The sequence below is a fragment of the Eupeodes corollae genome, chromosome 1, assembly GCF_945859685.1.
Source record: "Eupeodes corollae chromosome 1, idEupCoro1.1, whole genome shotgun sequence".
In the NCBI taxonomy this organism is placed as follows: domain Eukaryota; kingdom Metazoa; phylum Arthropoda; class Insecta; order Diptera; family Syrphidae; genus Eupeodes; species Eupeodes corollae.
In genome coordinates, this window is record NC_079147.1 from 193,228,237 (window position 1) to 193,245,336 (window position 17,100).

The 17,100-nt window shown below is 33.2% G+C and overlaps 1 protein-coding gene across 1 annotated transcript; it reads right to left on the reverse strand.

Moving 5' to 3' along the window:
• Window positions 1–330: 330 nt before the first annotated feature.
• On the reverse strand, window positions 331–16,653 carry LOC129941919 (MTRF1L release factor glutamine methyltransferase). The gene is made up of 5 exons (XM_056050687.1): window positions 16,352–16,653; window positions 5,106–5,623; window positions 4,810–5,046; window positions 4,453–4,658; window positions 331–576 (listed from the first exon to the last, which is right to left on the reverse strand). The coding sequence occupies exons 1-4, from the start codon at window positions 16,526–16,528 to the stop codon at window positions 4,598–4,600; spliced, it is 993 nt and encodes a 330-aa protein (XP_055906662.1). The 5' UTR covers window positions 16,529–16,653; the 3' UTR covers window positions 331–576; window positions 4,453–4,597.
• Between the last annotated feature and the right edge of the window lie 447 nt (window positions 16,654–17,100).

Here is a 17,100-nt window from a genome sequence, read left to right on the forward strand (position 1 = left end):
GTTTTTAAAAATTCTGTAACCTCAGACCGAAACAAGTTTCTAAAACCTTAAAGGGTATTGAAGAATTTTATTGTAGCGACGCTTACCTAAATTCAAAAAGCTGGAAAAATAAATGTGACATTTTTTGTAAGGTTGAAAAAATTACGCCGCCATTAGAATCAAATAGATCATATGTTTAGAAAGAAAGATGAAAAAATCAGAAAATTAAATACGTTACATCATTAGAAAGAAATGCTTCTCAAGATCACAATTCTGAAAAGCCTCTAGATGGCATAGTATGCTATAAATGCGAATTCAAGAAAAGCAGGCAAAATTTATTTCAATCAAAAGTAATCGTTATATTCAATGTTTATTAAAAATATTCGTTTTATTGCAATAATATAAATTTTTGTGATAATATTAAAAGTGTCTTTTTAAATTAACTTAAAAACGTTGCAGTTTCCAAAATTCCGGAATGTAAAATGTTGTTTATAAATTGCACAAAGTGTTCACACACGATTCTTTTGCTTCACAAATAACGAACAGTCATACTCTGGATACAGTAAAGATTTCTTTTTTTTACTTTTTGTGTAAAATCTGAAAGAATTAATAATTAATTTATTATTATTATTTATGAATTTAAGATTTTAACCAACCACCAAATAAATTATAATTAAATGTATGCACTATTTTTAATTATTTAATTCAATTGTTCTGTTTTAGTTCCATTTTAATCGCGGAATCCGAAATATAGAATTCGGAGTTTGTTTGTTAGTAAGAAAATAGAAAGTGTATGAAAATAAAAAACACTAACAACTTGTTCAAAAAAAATTAGTTAATAATCTCGTAAGTGTAAATTATAAAAGAAAAATGTGTTTTGTTAGTTTGTTTACAAACATAGTAATAACCTGACAAACAAACAAAGTAATAACCTGAACTTTGATATTGGTCTTTCAAACACAATAGAAAATAATGAAATAAAAAAAGGGGGTTGTGCCAAAAAAGAACAATAAAAGCTTCTGTCCCGGGTTTTTTTGGCATGCTATAAATATTATAGCAGACAATTCCTAAGAAAACCTATCGGCAGTAGCCAGATTTTTGTATTTAAAAATTGGTATAACTGAAAGTAGACCTGTCAGAATAATAATTTAAAAAAAAAACACAAATAGAAGAAAGTTTTGTGAAAATCAAAAGTTACAATTAACTTCAGCAATAAAACTTTCTTAAACTAATAAAATGGACAATATTCAAGAAGAAATGGTAAGAAAACACTTGGGAATTAAAATTGTTTCTTCTTTTCAACGATGCTCTTAACATTGTTTCTTCTTTTCAACGATTCTCTTAAGTTTGAGAACGTTTGAAATATTCCTCTAGTCCATATAAAAAGTTCAACAAATCTCGTTACGAATTATCGTTCTATATCGAAATTGTCTGCTGTTCCTAATTTTGTTGAATCGCATGGGTTTCTGAAAAAAAAATCTACAACTACTTATTTATTGCAATTCTCTTAATTCTCTTTTTGTTTGGATGAATTTGAAAAACACTCTCAAGTTAATTACATTTTTACAGACTTCAGCAAGGCATTTACAAATTAAGTCATGCAATTCTTCTTAATAAATTAAGTAAACTTGGACTTAGGACTGTATCGTCATGTATATTTCTTAGTATCATAAAGATGGATTTTATAGTTTCATGTGAAGGAGTGATTTTTCATGTCAATTTAAAGTCAATTCTGGTATACCTCAAGGAAGTCACCTTCGTCCATTGCTGTTAATTTTATTTATTAATAATTTGTCTTCTGTTTAAACTAATCCTATATAGTTAATTTATGCAGATGATGTTCAATTTTTTCGAATTATTAGCTCGAATTATTATTCAGAGCTACAAGAAGATCTAAATCAATGTTGGGAATGGAGCAATACAAATCTTTTGATTTTAAATATTGACAAATGTAAGCAATGTATTTTAAACGCAAACAAATAAATAAATTATGGCTTTATATTGAGTTTGCAACGTTAGAATAGAGAATCCAGTTTTCTAACCTTCGTGCTGTACAAGACTCAAAATTAACGTTTACTGATCACTATAATCTAATATATACAATTTTCCTGCCACAGTGTTAATTGCCTCCGAAACGACTTAACCAATTTCAATTAAATTTTGCATATACATTCGGGAGGTCTGAGAATAGGTTTTTATCTATTTTTTATATTCTCAAGTGCTATTGTTTATTTTATTCAACATCGTACACGGTGCAATGATCTTACGATAGTATTCAGTGACGCTATGTACACTGAAGCATTGATCACTTTTGTTTTCGTTATCATTGCCAACTTACCACTCAATCATTTCGGTATACATTCACCAAATCGAAATGTGCAATATAACAAAATAATCAACCATAGCCGCAGTACTAAATGAATGAAATGAATGCACTATGGCACACAAATATTCGCTTGAGGCGTTGAACAGGACAAAGAAAGATATAAAAAACAACGACAGACTATTTGGCGGCGCTCTATTACTCCTTACAGGTGATTTCAGAAAAACAGTTCCTGTTATTCCACGTTCAACGTACGCTGAGTAGTTCAACGTGTACTTAAAATCATCGCCACTGTAGGGTAATGTTGAAAAGTAAAACTTAAAGTAAATATGCGTGTTTAAAATCCAACTGTTAGATATAGGCGCCGAAAAAATTACTACAGATGAAGATGGATGCATAAAATTACTGGTCGATTTCTGCAAGATTATTGATTCACAATAATATGCAAATCATGAGTAGCTGCTAAAAAGAGCAATTTTAGCAACAAAAAATGTGGACGCCAACGAATTAAATCATTCAATTTGGTGTCATACAAATCTATTGATACAGTTTGTGCTGCTACATCAAAGCTGTAAATTATCTAACTGAGTCTTTGAAGTCATTGGATTAACCAGGCATGCCACCGCATTATTTACAACTGAAGGTTCTATCTCCGGTAGATTTTCTTCGTAATTTGAACCCACCATGGTTGTGCAACGGCACGCGATCAGTAATTAAAAAATTAATGAAAAATGTTTTCGAAGACATTATTCTAAATGGTAAATTCCGAGGTGAGAATATACTATTACCGTGAATCACTATTATACCCACAGATGTGCCAGTTCAATTCAAAAGCCTTCACTTTCCACTTAGATTGGCATTTGCAATAACTATTAATAAGTCTCAAGGCCGAACGATGTCTGTCTGCGACTTAGATTTGTGCACTTCATGTTTTTCTTGTGACTTGTTATTTTAATATTTTGTCACAGTTTGCAGTGTTATATACCTCTCCCACTTATATACCACACCTTTACACATTTACAATAAGTTATTTAATTCTATCAAAATATTCTCTTAAAATTATTTATATGACAAAACAACGTTTGGCGGGTCAGCTAGTAATATTATAAAAAAGCAAACAAAACACTTGGTTTTGTCAAAAGATTTTCCCGAAAGTTAAATGATCCAGATTTTATTAAAATTCTGGATGTTGCTTTTTTACTAGGCCAATTCTTGCTTGCGTTGTAAATGCACCATACTATTCCGTTTATATTCATAGAATAAAAAGTATTCAACGCATAGAGTTTTAAGATTTTGTCTTGGGATTTTTACTGGCCTGATAGACTTTTATTACCTCTATGCAAAGTCTTCCCATGATAAATCTCACATTTCTCTCTGAAGACAAAGAGTATTAGTAGTTCTTCTTTATAGCTACTGGATTGAATGGAATGATTTTGTGTCTATCTATTTTTGGTCGATTGTATTTCAATCTGAGTTTGACTTAAGAATAAATTTATCCTCTAGAACTATTTTTAGCTGGTTAATCAATCAATTAATCAATAAACTCAACTAAACTCTATAATCATTCACCCTACAAATGACAATCTTAAATCTGCAAACTCTAAATTTAATTTCTATATAAGTAGTTGAAATTATTTAAGTTTTAATTTAAGATTTAACTAAATATTGTAAGCTTAGATTAGTCATTTAAATTATTTAATAATTATATGATATGAAATATAAGAATAATAATAACCAATTAATTCTGTTTAATTTCAAGATCTCGAGTAAAAAACGGACAGGACACATTTCTTGCAAAAATTCGGTTGTTTCATTGCATGTTTTGCATGTAACGCATTTTATTGTGAATTGTAATGCGTTCTTGGAGATTTCATGTATAGCTTTATAAGTGCCTGATTGCAAAACTCCTTATTGGAAATACCTTTATACGGGGGCTGACACAAACTTAAGATACGGGTACTTGCACATAGAAGTCTCATGCTATCAAGTGTTGGTTAAGAAGAGTTATTATATTTTCTAAAGCTAAATTAATATTGACAAGAAAATAAATAAAATTCAGTGTCCTAAATCCTAGTTGAGAGTTGCTAAGCTAATAAGAATTATGCTAAAAATAAATCAATATAAAAAATAAAAAATTAAATTGTACTCACGAATAATAATGGAATAATTTGTTGATAAAAATGATGATAAACAAACGAAAAACGTCTCATGGTGTCGTGTGATGTGAATTGAATATTTGAAATGAAAGTGTGAAATATTTTAAAATGAATAAAATCTGCCAATGAAATGAAGATCTTAAAATGATGTATAAGTAAATTGCAGTCGATCTTCTTCAATTGTTCTTGAGAAATCATTTCTGAAATTGAATAAAAAAACACATTAATTTTCTTTTCTGTTTTTGTTTTAATTTATTCGTTCTTCGTCAAAAAATCAACTTCGTTAACCGTAAAATTGTCTACAGGAACATACTTAAAAATGATAATAGATCAGTAAAAAGAAAATCTTACACTTTCATTATTTCAACAAATCTCTCTTGTTTATATTGATCTTTGTATCCATTTAAATACTGCAATTTACCCTCATATTGGGTATTAATAATTGTCTGAACAAGAGGTGGATGTGAGCTGCCCAACTCCATCCACAATTTTCCACCAGGTACTAAATGATTGCTTGCTACATCACAAACACTTCTAGCAACGTGCAAACCATCTTGACCTCCAATCAAGGCATTTGAATTTTCATACCTGACAAAAAAAAAGAAAAAATATAATTTTGTTGTTATTGTTTATTTTTGCAAACTTACACTTTAACTTCTGGCTGGAGTAATGCAAACTCACTATTCTTCACATATGGCGGATTAGATATGACAATATCAAATTTAGAATCTTTCAATTCTTCAGGTACTAGCGATTCCTTCGTTGTTGTATGAAGATAGACAGAAAATCTATGATCAAGATTTTGTAATTTTGCATTTTCCAATGCCAACTTAGTAGCGATTGCACTGCGCTCCAAAGCAATACATTCGGCGTTCTTCATTCGATGGAGAATTGCTAAAGATATGGCACCACATCCACAGCCAACTTCTAGCAAAGTGAATGGTTTTTCATTGTCAAATTTTTCCAATAGCAAACGAACGAATTCTTCAGTTTCGGGTCGTGGAATAAAGACTGTCGGTTGCATTTTAAGAGTCATATCCATGAAATCCCATTCACCAAGAATATATTGAAGAGGCATTCGGGCAATTCGACATTCGACCAATCGCTCGAATTCCTTGTACTCGTCTTCGGACATTTGGACGTCCTCGTATATGGGGACAGTGTTCTGGAATGAAAACGTTTAAACATAAAAAAGTTGAGCTATAGGAATAAAGATGAAAACTTAGATACGAGGAAGCTACATGGGATTCATTACAAGTCTTTTTGGCTTATGTTTAATCTAATTTGTTATTTTTTATATTTTCCAATCATCATTTAAATCTGCATAAATTTAATTTTTTCTTACAGTTAGTTGGGCCTCCATAGACTCACTTCAATCGCCTGTTTCAATTTGTTTGAAGAGAAAGTAAGGCGTGTAGACAGAGATATATTGTATTTGAAGACTAGAATACGTTTTTTGTTTTAATTGAAAAGTACAAAACAAAACTTTTTTGAAATTAACTAAAAATGTATGAATAATTTTTTAGAAATGAAAGGTGAAAATAATTAGAACTTTGAAAATAAAGTAAGTGATTTCTAGCCCTAAAAACGCGATAAATAACAGGAGTTTCTTTAACGTGTGGCCTAGATCTATGCTACGTTTGATTTGACATTTTATAATGAATTAACTAATTCCTGAACAACGTTTGAAATTCATACAAGTTTATTACCAAAATAATGGTTCAATCAATTTACTGAAGGAAACTTTTGGCGAGCACATTTAATAGCTCTGGGCTATTTTCTCTAGGTTTATGTGAAGTCGCTGAAGGGCGCATATAGGCTTTTAGGAGGGGGGGGGGGGTGTTACTAAATATAAAGACTAGTTTTTAGGCTTTATTAAACGCTTCAAAAATAAAGATATAAAAAGCCAAAATATGATAAAGTCTTCTAGGAAAAATCTTAGGAAAATAAAGAAGAATTTAATATGAATATGTTTTTTTTTTTAACGTAGGTTTTTTCAAACTCAATTTTCGGAAGTCTATTATTACTTCCATTTTCATTCTGATTACTCGTAGATTGGAGCAGATGCTAGAAGATATATTTTAAAAAATTATTGTTTAGTGTGAAGCTTTTGCCAATGTTTTTACTAAAAAGGAATCAACAAAACTTTAAATCGTCTAAAGCAATATGTTTGTTTCTTGAATTTATTAATACAGTGTTGGAAAAAATAATAGAAACAAGTGTCTTTATCATTTTCGATGCACAATCTTTTTTTTTGTAATAATTAAGTCTTTTGTCGTTAGTCTTTGCATATCGTTAATAATAATGCTCTCAAATGGCAAAATTGACTTTTATTCTGCTAACTAGGTCAGTGTCGCTGTGCAACCCGTACAGTTCGTCGTTATATATTCTTCTCCATTCTCCATCTATGCGTACGGGACCGAAAATCACCAAAGTTTTTTTCTCTCGAAGGATCCTAAGACGCTCTCATCTTTCTTTGACAGGGTCCAGGCCTCAGCGCCATTAATGAGAACTGGGATGGTGAGTGTCTTATAGATGGTGATTTTAGATGCTCGAGAGAGGACTTTACTTCTCAATTGTCTTCTAAGCCCAAAGAAGCAGCGATTTGCATGAGTTATTCTTCGTTTGATTTCAGCGCTCGTGTCGTTGTCTGTGTTAATAGCGGTGCCTAGGTAGACAAAGTTCTTAACTACCTCAAAGTTATAGCTGTCCTTGGTGACGTTTTGTCCAAGACGTCATTGTTCAATGTCCTTTTTTGATGACGGCATATACTTGGTCTTGTTCTCATTGACCACTAAACCCATCTTCTTCGCTTTCGTCACAATGCTCAAAAACGCTCCAATGACATCACGCTTTGATCTTCCAATTATGTTAATAACATCTGCGTATCCGAGTAATTGTATGGACCTTTGGAGGATTGTGCACTAGAGGCACAATCTTAACGGTTGAGTTTTGCACAATTCTTTACAGAACGATGTTGAAGAAGTCGCATGACAGTGCATCGCCTTGTCTAAAACCTTTTTTGACATCAAATGTTCGGTAAGATCTTTTCCGACCTTGATAGAGCAGCGTTGATTCTCCATCGCCATTCTGCACAAACGGATAAGTTTGACAGGGATGCCAAAACTAGACATTGCTCTGTAGAGCTTTTAACTATGGACGCTGTAATACGCGATACGCGGCTTTAAAATCGATAAAGAGACGGTGGGTATCGATTTGAAGCCCCTGGGTTTTTTCCAAAATCTGCCGTAGTGTGAAAATTTGGTCGAAAGTGGACTTTCACGGTCTGAAGCCACACTGATAAGGACGTTCACATAATATGGCAGAAAGGATCTTATATGCAATGTTAAGAAGACTAATGCCTCTGTAGTTGGTGCAATTTAGAGAGTCTCCTTTTGTATGTATTGGGCAACCTATGATATGATTCCGCCCATCGGGCATGCTTTCTTCCGAACATATCTTGAGTTGGTGCATGCTACCTACCAAGCCATCGCCTGCTGTTTTAAATAGTTCAGCAGTGATGCCGTCAGCTTTGTTAGACTTCATATTAGATATAGCTATCTTCACTTCGTCGAGTTCGGGTAGGCGGAAATGCTGATCTGCGTCGCCTAGGTTGAGTGGTTCTATCTCCCTTACAGCGGAATTCGGTTGGTCATCGCCGTTATATAATTTGGAGAAGTGGTCTTTCCATATTCTTAACATTGACTGCGGTTCTACTACCATGTTCCCCTGATCGTCTTTACAGGCTTCGGTTAGTAGCTGATACCCTTGGGAAGTTTTTTTTTACTTTTGGTAAAATTCCTCATTCCTGTTGTGACATCGTCATGCTCTCTTTTTTTCCATCTAAAAAGCCGGTATTCCCCTCTCCCCTTCTGCTCGTAGAGCTCGCGAGCAGCTCTGGTCCTTTTGTGCAGCGCCGTTTTGTATGCCTGCCGTTTGGCTGCGTGCGCTTGCCGGCATTTGTCGTCATACCAGGTGTTTCGCTGTTGTGGCCGTGTGCAACCTAGCACTTGCCTTGCGGCGGAGATTTCCGTGTTCCTCTGTGGATATTGAGATGTGTAAACTGCGTACTAGCTACTTGAACGAAATCGATCAGCCTGAAGCCGTTGTCGGAGGTGGTGTCGTGCAGGCTGTATCTCCCGATTATGCCACCAAATATGTCTTCTCTTCCTAGCTTGGCATTAAAATCACCTAAGACAATTTTAATGTCATAGCCAGGGCACTGCTCATTATGTCTTATCCAAGAGCTCGAAGAATATGTCTTTGGTGTCTTCATCTTTCTCCTCTGTTGGGGCATGCGCTCATATTAGGCTTATGTTGGCGAATTTAGCCTTGATGCGGATTGTCGTGATGCGCTCGCTCACACTGTTAGCAGTCACCGTAGAATATATAGCAGTCTTTTAGTTGCGTTTGCCCGGTCCATCCCATCGCACTTCTTGGATGGCGGTAATATCTGCATTGTAGCAGTTTGGGGCTTCCGCTAATTGTTCTTCTGCACGTGGTCTGTTAAGGGACCTAACATTCGTCGTACAGATCCGAAGTTCGTTGTCCTTATTTCGTTTGCGTGGGTTGTCAACAGTGAATCCGTCCGTATCCGAGGCTTGTTGGTGTTTCGCAACTAATGTATTTTTTACGTGGCCAGGAAGTCCACTCGACGGCACAACCCCCAACCTGGAGGGCCAGATCCTTAATATAACTCCAAGGAAGGGAGGCCAGATAAACCGCTCCTTACAGGCCTGGGCTCCGAGTATGTCGAAGAAGCCTTACAAGGTGTTCACTAAGTAGTTCAACCTTACTGGAACTGTAGACGCCAGCGTTGATTCCATCTCGGGAATTCCTCCGCTGCCGTCTGGATAAGGAGAGGTGCATAAGTGGAAACACTTCTCCTCCCCTCTCTCGTTTGCTGCCCCTAACAGCTTTCCACTGGGGTTGGAACCCAATATCCTGTTAAGTTTTAGTTTAGTGAAAAAAATTTACAAAGCAACGAAATTCAATCAGGAGGAATTGAGCAACTACAAATTGAAACAAGCAACAATAAATATACAACAAGTTAAAAGTCAAGAATTCAATAATACAATTTGTGCGGTAAGTAATTTTTTTTAAATATTACATAATTTGAACGAACGAATATTTGATTAATTTAATTATGTGTTACCTAAACTATTATTAATTAAATTACCTAAACTTTTATGAAAAGAAAACAAGAAAGAAAAAGCTTAAACTTAGAAAAGAAATAAAAAGTGAACCTACTTAACTAAGATTTAGATAATTTCCGATAGTGATAACAATTGCTTTTACATGCATTTTTTTGGTATTCTGTTTTAAAACTTAAATTTTTTATATTTGATTTTTTTTTGTTTCTAAAGAAAACAATTATTTTTTTATTTTTGACTTTTGATTTTCGATTTTTAAATTCAAGTTACAAACCAAGGTAATGGTTTAGTTTTTTCGTTTAGCTCTAACGAGAATGAGGTATAGCGATGATGAAGATGATGCAATGAAAACTTAAATTTGGTTTTCAGATTTCTTTTTGGGTTACTATAAAAATAGAGGACGTAGTAACCAGGATGTGTCGCATGGTTCTGCTCATGGAACGTAGCCGTGTGATACTGGCGTGGAATATCCTCGGAGGGTACCATCATCTTAACTCTCCTCACTCTATCAAACATAACAAATAGTGCCATTACTACACCAAGACAATAATCAGCTTCGCGAATATTTTTTGTACAATTTTTAACTGCATGATACAACGTGACGGCCGTTCAATTTCCAAACCACAAGAACTCCGACAAAACCGACGAGCTAACCTATGGCCATGCATGCATGTCGCGGTAAGGAAATTGGGCACCCATACACTTTACGGCCAGGACAGTTTTGGAGTCCTGTAAGCTCCAATCCTTACTGGTAGTGTACGGAGTGTATGGTTATATGGTTTGACGCTTTTGTTCTCATCCCCCACTCGACAACATCTCGAGGTACGTTACAACTCGTTCTCTCTCGTTCTTTTAGGAATGCCCATCAGTTTACCCTTGAGCCCGATTTCGGTTGTACTTTAAAGTACGGAGATTCTTTTTTTAGTAGTACTACACGGATGTGGAATTCTTTATCAGACTCAATATTTCCCACTCATTACAATGTGCAGGCATTCAAAACCAATGTGCATCGGTATCTCCTATCAAATCCTATCCTCCCTTCCTAATTACTTGCACTGTTCATAATCATTATAAGGGTATTCATATCCCCTTGAGTGTGCGTACAATATAAAAAAAATCTACTTTTTGGACATCCATAATACCAAGTATGTAAAAAAAAACATTCACAATAATGATAAAATTCGCAGGTCATCAACAAAGTTGATAGACAATGCATCAAAAATATTGTTATGTATCAAGTTCATAGCTATAATAGGGCTAATATTGACCCAATTAATGCAAAAAGTGGTAGAAAATTATCACTCTCGGTTGAAATTTATTCGAACTAGACACGGCGGCCTCTTGGTCAAAATCATTTTTAAAACATAATGGTAAACCCTTTTCTTTATGTTGAACATACATTCCTAGCCATACAATTATATTAAATGCATTTTATTCTTAAAAAGCACACGTATAAAAAACACCCTTTATTAAATTTTATTTATTCATCCATGCCTGTCAAATGAAAAAAGTTGAACTAAATCTGGGGGGACATTCCGTAAAACGATTATCGCCAAACGATAGCGTTTCGACGATAGTCTCAGATCACGTAAGACGATATCTTCAAAACGAAAGCTCTTGCACGATATCTAAATATGTATGTATCTTCTTTAAATTGATTTTAAAATTGAAATAAAAATGTTTGAGCGAAATTGAGTTTTGTTAAAATGAGAAAATGAAAACTCAAAAAAAATTAACACGGTTATCGAGACAATTAAGAGATAAATCAGACCCTCTATCTCTTCCAACTTATATGTAAGCATTTTCGTTTCTTCTTTCTCTCTTGTCGCAAAATAATTTAAACCATTACAGTTTTGTTCAAAGTTTTTTAAAAGAGGCCTTTTATAAAGGCAAAATGGAAACAATAAATTTGCCAGACGGTTTGCTGTAACTTTGAGTGGCGGAGGGTGCCAAGCTCTTGGATGAAGCACATTATCTAAAATAGTTTCAAACATAAATGAATATGTAATTTCGAAAAGGGCACATCTCTGAAAATTTAAAATGTTTAGGAATTGAAAAAATGGTTATTTTTTAACCCTAGAAAGATAATCTACGTCTGCGGGACGTATGGCGCGGGGAAAAATTGTTATATCTTTTGAATTATAAGCCGTATTACATTAGTTTTTTATATTTGCTCAGGACTAAGTCAGAGCTTGCATGGTGCATCCTAAAATTTACGCTGAAGATGCATTAGGGCCAGTAATGACTATGTTATACGTCTGGGAGACGTATGATTATCTTTTATGAAACTTTTGTGCACTGAACAAAAGTATATGGGGAAAAAACTTTTTTCTCAAAAATTACTAAAACTATTTTTTATAGTTAGCTTACCCCTCAATGAACTAATTTACTAAATATTAATACTCAAAGTTTTTCTGTTCGTTCTGTTTTCAAAGGTGGTTCAGATTTTTTATAAATTTTGCTAAAATTTTACCCAAATAAAATGAATTAAAATACGAAATAATGATGAAAAATCAATTGTCATCTTTAAATGCGCTTAATAAGTGCCATACGTCTCTAAGACGTATGATTATCTTTCACGCACTAAAAAATATGATTATCTTTCTAGGGTTAAATGAGTGCATACATTTTTGTTTATGTGCAGGCGATGACGTTTATAGTAGAATTAATATCAGAGATGTGCTGTTTTCGATCTTAATGGGTGTAGACAAGAACTTAGGTCACATTGGTATAAGAAAACGTATTTGAAAAAAAATTACCTTTTCCAAATTGCATATTCAAATAATTTACATGTTAAAATTAAAGTTACATCGTCGGCGGCAAAAAATAAAAACACTTACCCCCAGTTTCAGAACATATCAGCGACGAGGAGAACTTTATATTATTTGCCAATATAAGAAGAAAAAGATGCATTATTGGAGAAGAGATCACTTCAATTATTGGGACGATCTGGATTCTTTGAAAGATTTCGAATGTCGAAGAATTCGACCTACATTATTTTGGAGGAAATTCGATCTCATATTGAAAATGCAACTAATTGGTAAAAATAATTGTAATATCATTGATAATAATGATAAAAAAAATATTTTCAGGAAACATTCAGTATCTGCCGAAACCAAACTTTTGTTAACCTTTCGTTTCTATGCAAGTGGATCTTTGCTCATAACTTCGTGAGACTTTTGTTGTGTATCGAAATCGTCCGCTAGTAGAATGTGTAAAAAAGTCTCTCATCACAATGCCCTACTTCGGGAAAAATACATAAAGTTTTGGACGACATATGAGGAAAAGTTTGAAATTGTCAACCGATTTTATCAATTTGCAAATTTTCCTCAAGTTATGCAGCTTTAGATCATACCCATGTACAGATTCAGTCCACAGGTAATATAAATAATAACAACATTTATGAATGTTCTCAGATACATATGAATCAAATAAAGGCTATTTTTCCTTACGTGCAGACTATGTGGGATATAAACTTAAAAATAATGAGCATAGTTGCAAGGTGGCCTGGGTCGAGTCATGATTCCACAATATTTAATAATTCCAGAATCTGTGCTAGATTTCAAAATGGAGAATTTGGAAATAAGCTCATAGTGGCGGATGTTGGGTACCAGTGCAAAATATTTGTCGTTTTTCTTGTGTTCTTTACCTCAGAGGGAGAAAGAAAGTTGAAAAACTTCATAAAAGTGACGATCTGAACAAGTTACGTCACAACAGCGAAGAGTGATGCCAGCTGCTTATCATAAAATATAATTAAACGAAGGTCAACTGGACTGAAGGTCAGATTTCACTGTGAAACCGGACTAGTTAAACAAACAAAATTAAACTCAGTTAAGGTTCAACTGAACTGAAGTTTAAACCTTCACTGTGAAACTGGGGGTAACAGTAACAATAAAAACCACATTATTATTATCATTATCAACAAAAAACCACATTTCAATTTTATCAATTGAATTGACAATCCACGTTGTTTTAAATACATTAATGAATTGAAAAATAGGACCGAAGATTTTCGGATAAATCGAGATCGTTTTTAACTAACAGGAAATTTCGTACTAGAGTAATCAATGTTTATTCAACTTTTTATGAACTTAAGAATGGTATACCCTAAGGTTCATCACAATCAGTGATTTTCATTATAGCTTTCAATGGAATTAGTGACATAATGTCCAAATATCAAACGGTCCAACATTCCTTGTATGAAGACGACTTAATTATCCTTCTTAAATGCAAACAAATACCAAAAGTTGTCGAAATTTTTTCAAATATTCTTTATGAAATAGATGATTGGTCCAAATATTCAGGATCAACTATATCAGTGTCAAAAACTAACATTCTACATATACGAGTATGTCGAAAGACAAGTTGTCAAAAAATTACTGACCTAAACTTTAAAAACATTGACATTTGTAACATTAAATATTTAAATATACTTGGTGTCATTTTTGACAGTAAATTTAGTTTTAAGAACCATTGTACATATCTAAAAAAAATCTTGCTACCAGAACAAATATAATAAAATACCTTACAATAGTTGCTCTCACACTGTTATAAGAATTATAAAATGTATTATATTATTAAAAATTGAGTATGGTTTATCTATTTACGGTAAATGCTAAAAATCTTCTATTCAGCTTATTAAACAAGAATACCATGCAGCAATACAACTGGCACTCAGGGCTTTTAGAACTACTCCGATCATGAATATGTTGACCGAATCTGGCCTTCCGTCCATTGAACATAGACAAGCCTATGTTACAGCTCATCTAATTAACAAAATAACAACATCAACCAATTCACCGATAACTCCATTATTAAAACAAAATATCAGACCTTAAAAAAATACCTAAATGTCCTTCAACAATTCACAACGTCATTTCGTCTTCAAAGCTCCTTGACTTTCCAATCACCTTCAACACAGCAAAAAAACCTTCATATCCACCATGGTTTCTTTCACAAAAGTCAATCATCAACGACCTTAGTAAAGCTACAGAAAGGCACCACTAGCAAAGAAATCTATAAGGCTGCATTCAATGAACAAATTTCTAAATACAGGGACGAAAACTGGTACTTTATTTACACCGATGGTACTAAAAACGAGAATGGGACAGCATTCGCAGTAGTTGATGAAACTAAAAACATCCTCTGTAAAAGTGTGCTCCCAGAATTTGCATCTGTTCTATCTGCCGAATCCATTGCAAACCTCTCAGCAACTAAACTTAACATGAAACAGAAAACAATTATATGTACAGACAGCTTCTCTACGCTGAACGCTGTAAAAAACATAAACAACAACGCACCAATTATACAACTGATAAGGGATAAACTCATTGCATATAAGGACAGATTGAAACTATTATGGGTACCTGGGCATAGAGATATTAAAGGCAACGAATTTGCCTATGAAATTTTAAAACATTTATTTATAAATTTATCAAAAATAAATCTTTGCTAGACATATTAAAATTTCCATCAGAAGAAAATATAAAATTAATCTACAAAATCTTAAAAAATTTGAGTATAGATAAACTTATTTAATGAAAACCTTTTAAAATAATTTTCTTTTTAATTTAAGCTGATAGTCCTGGTAGCTACTGCTTTAATTGTATTATTATGTAATTAATTACATTTTAATAAATAATAATAATGTTAAAGACCACAAAATAGTGGGTAAGTTTGGTAAAAAGCAATTTGTTGCAAATTTTCAAAATTTCCCATTGATAAAACCCAACTCTTTCGTTGAGTTCATTTTGACATTTCAGTTGACATTTTGACATTTCAGTTCAAAAATCAAATCTGTTGGCGCAAACAGTCCGTTGTGAACCAGGGCCTAGTGACTTACAACTCTCAACCATTCCTGTGTGCGAGTACTGTTGTCGGGAATGGAAGGGACCTACAGTTTAATGCCGAATCCGAACGGCTAATTTTTGAGAAATCACTTTTTCATGACAAGAATTACTCTTGAAGGATTTGTCAATTCCTCGCAAGAGGCAGTACCTTTTTTTTAAATTAAGGTGGCACAGGCAGGGATTGAACCCAAGACCCCTTGCATGACAGTCCAACGCACTTTTTTTTTTTTTTTTTTTTTAAATTCATTTTTATTAATTCATTCTTAAACCTATCTTAAAGCTAGACAAAAATTCATAAAACTAGCCTAATTATCCATAACTTACAACTAACTTAATGGTCCCATACGGACACTCTAAGCTAAACTATAACACTAATAACTAATGCCTTTCGGCCTTAAGATCTATTTTACTTCAATTTAAATTTTATTTGTTTTGTTTTTATTAGAAAATTTTGAAAAAACTAATATCAATAGTCCAACGCACTAACCATCATGCCACGGGTACTACATTCAGTTATCTTATAATAATAACGATAGACGAGATGCAAGTGACAAAGTTACCTGAAGCTAATTATTGACGATATCGTTAATTATAATCGTTTTGAAAATTATCTTTTCGAAAATTACGGAATGACTCCACTGGATTTTTTTGGATACTTGCAGCAATAAATTAAAATAAAAAATAAAAGAATTAAGAATGGGCTCAATGAGAACGACTCGGACTGTTCCCAAAATCTAATTCGCCGTGAACTCTTGTTGATGTATTTGAGTTCCTTTAGGAATCTCTAGTTTCCCTCTTAAATTTAAACAAATTCTAAATCACGTTTATTAAACTTACATATTATATCAATATAAAACTAAATAAATTTATTTTATTTTCGAGGATACTTACGAAATTCTTTTTAGTTACATGTGCAACAATACACTTGAGGTTAAAGTCAATGTCGCCAACACCAGCTTCATTTAGTTTGGACTTCCAAGTGTCCAAATTATTGCGTATATTAACCACACGAGCTTTTGAAAAAGTACGAATTTGTCGTAGGGTTTGAAGTTTTAATAATTTAAACATTTTCAATTTTTAAATTAATTAATTTTTATTTATAGATGAATTTTTATAAAACAAAAGCACAGCCACAACCAAACCGACGCACGACGACGAGAACGACAGCGACGAATAACAGAAAATTGAAAACAGAAACAGAAACAAAAACAGCTGAGTGCAAGTAGTAAAGAAGAATGAACCTGTCGCTGTCATTTGCCATCTTGCCAAGTAAAAAGTTGCGGCGAAAAATAAGGTGGGTACACAAGTACATTCGTTCATAGGCAAATGTACTGTGATTCAGCGCTGCGTTGTTGAAATTCTTATAAGGAAATGGAAAACGCTCTGAATCTTTTGGGTTATTAATAATATTTTTCGAAATATATGTAATTCTCTTATTTTAGAAGGGAAAACTTTGGAAATAGAATTTATGGACTCGATTATTATTCTCTAGGTATATACATCAAAATTCAGATCATTTAAAAAGAAAATAAATATATACGAAGATGTTAATAAAGGGAAGTTCAGGGTTATTTTGACACTGAAAGCTCCTCCGCATATACTTGACTCTTGAACAACGTTAGAAAGTATTGAATATCTTA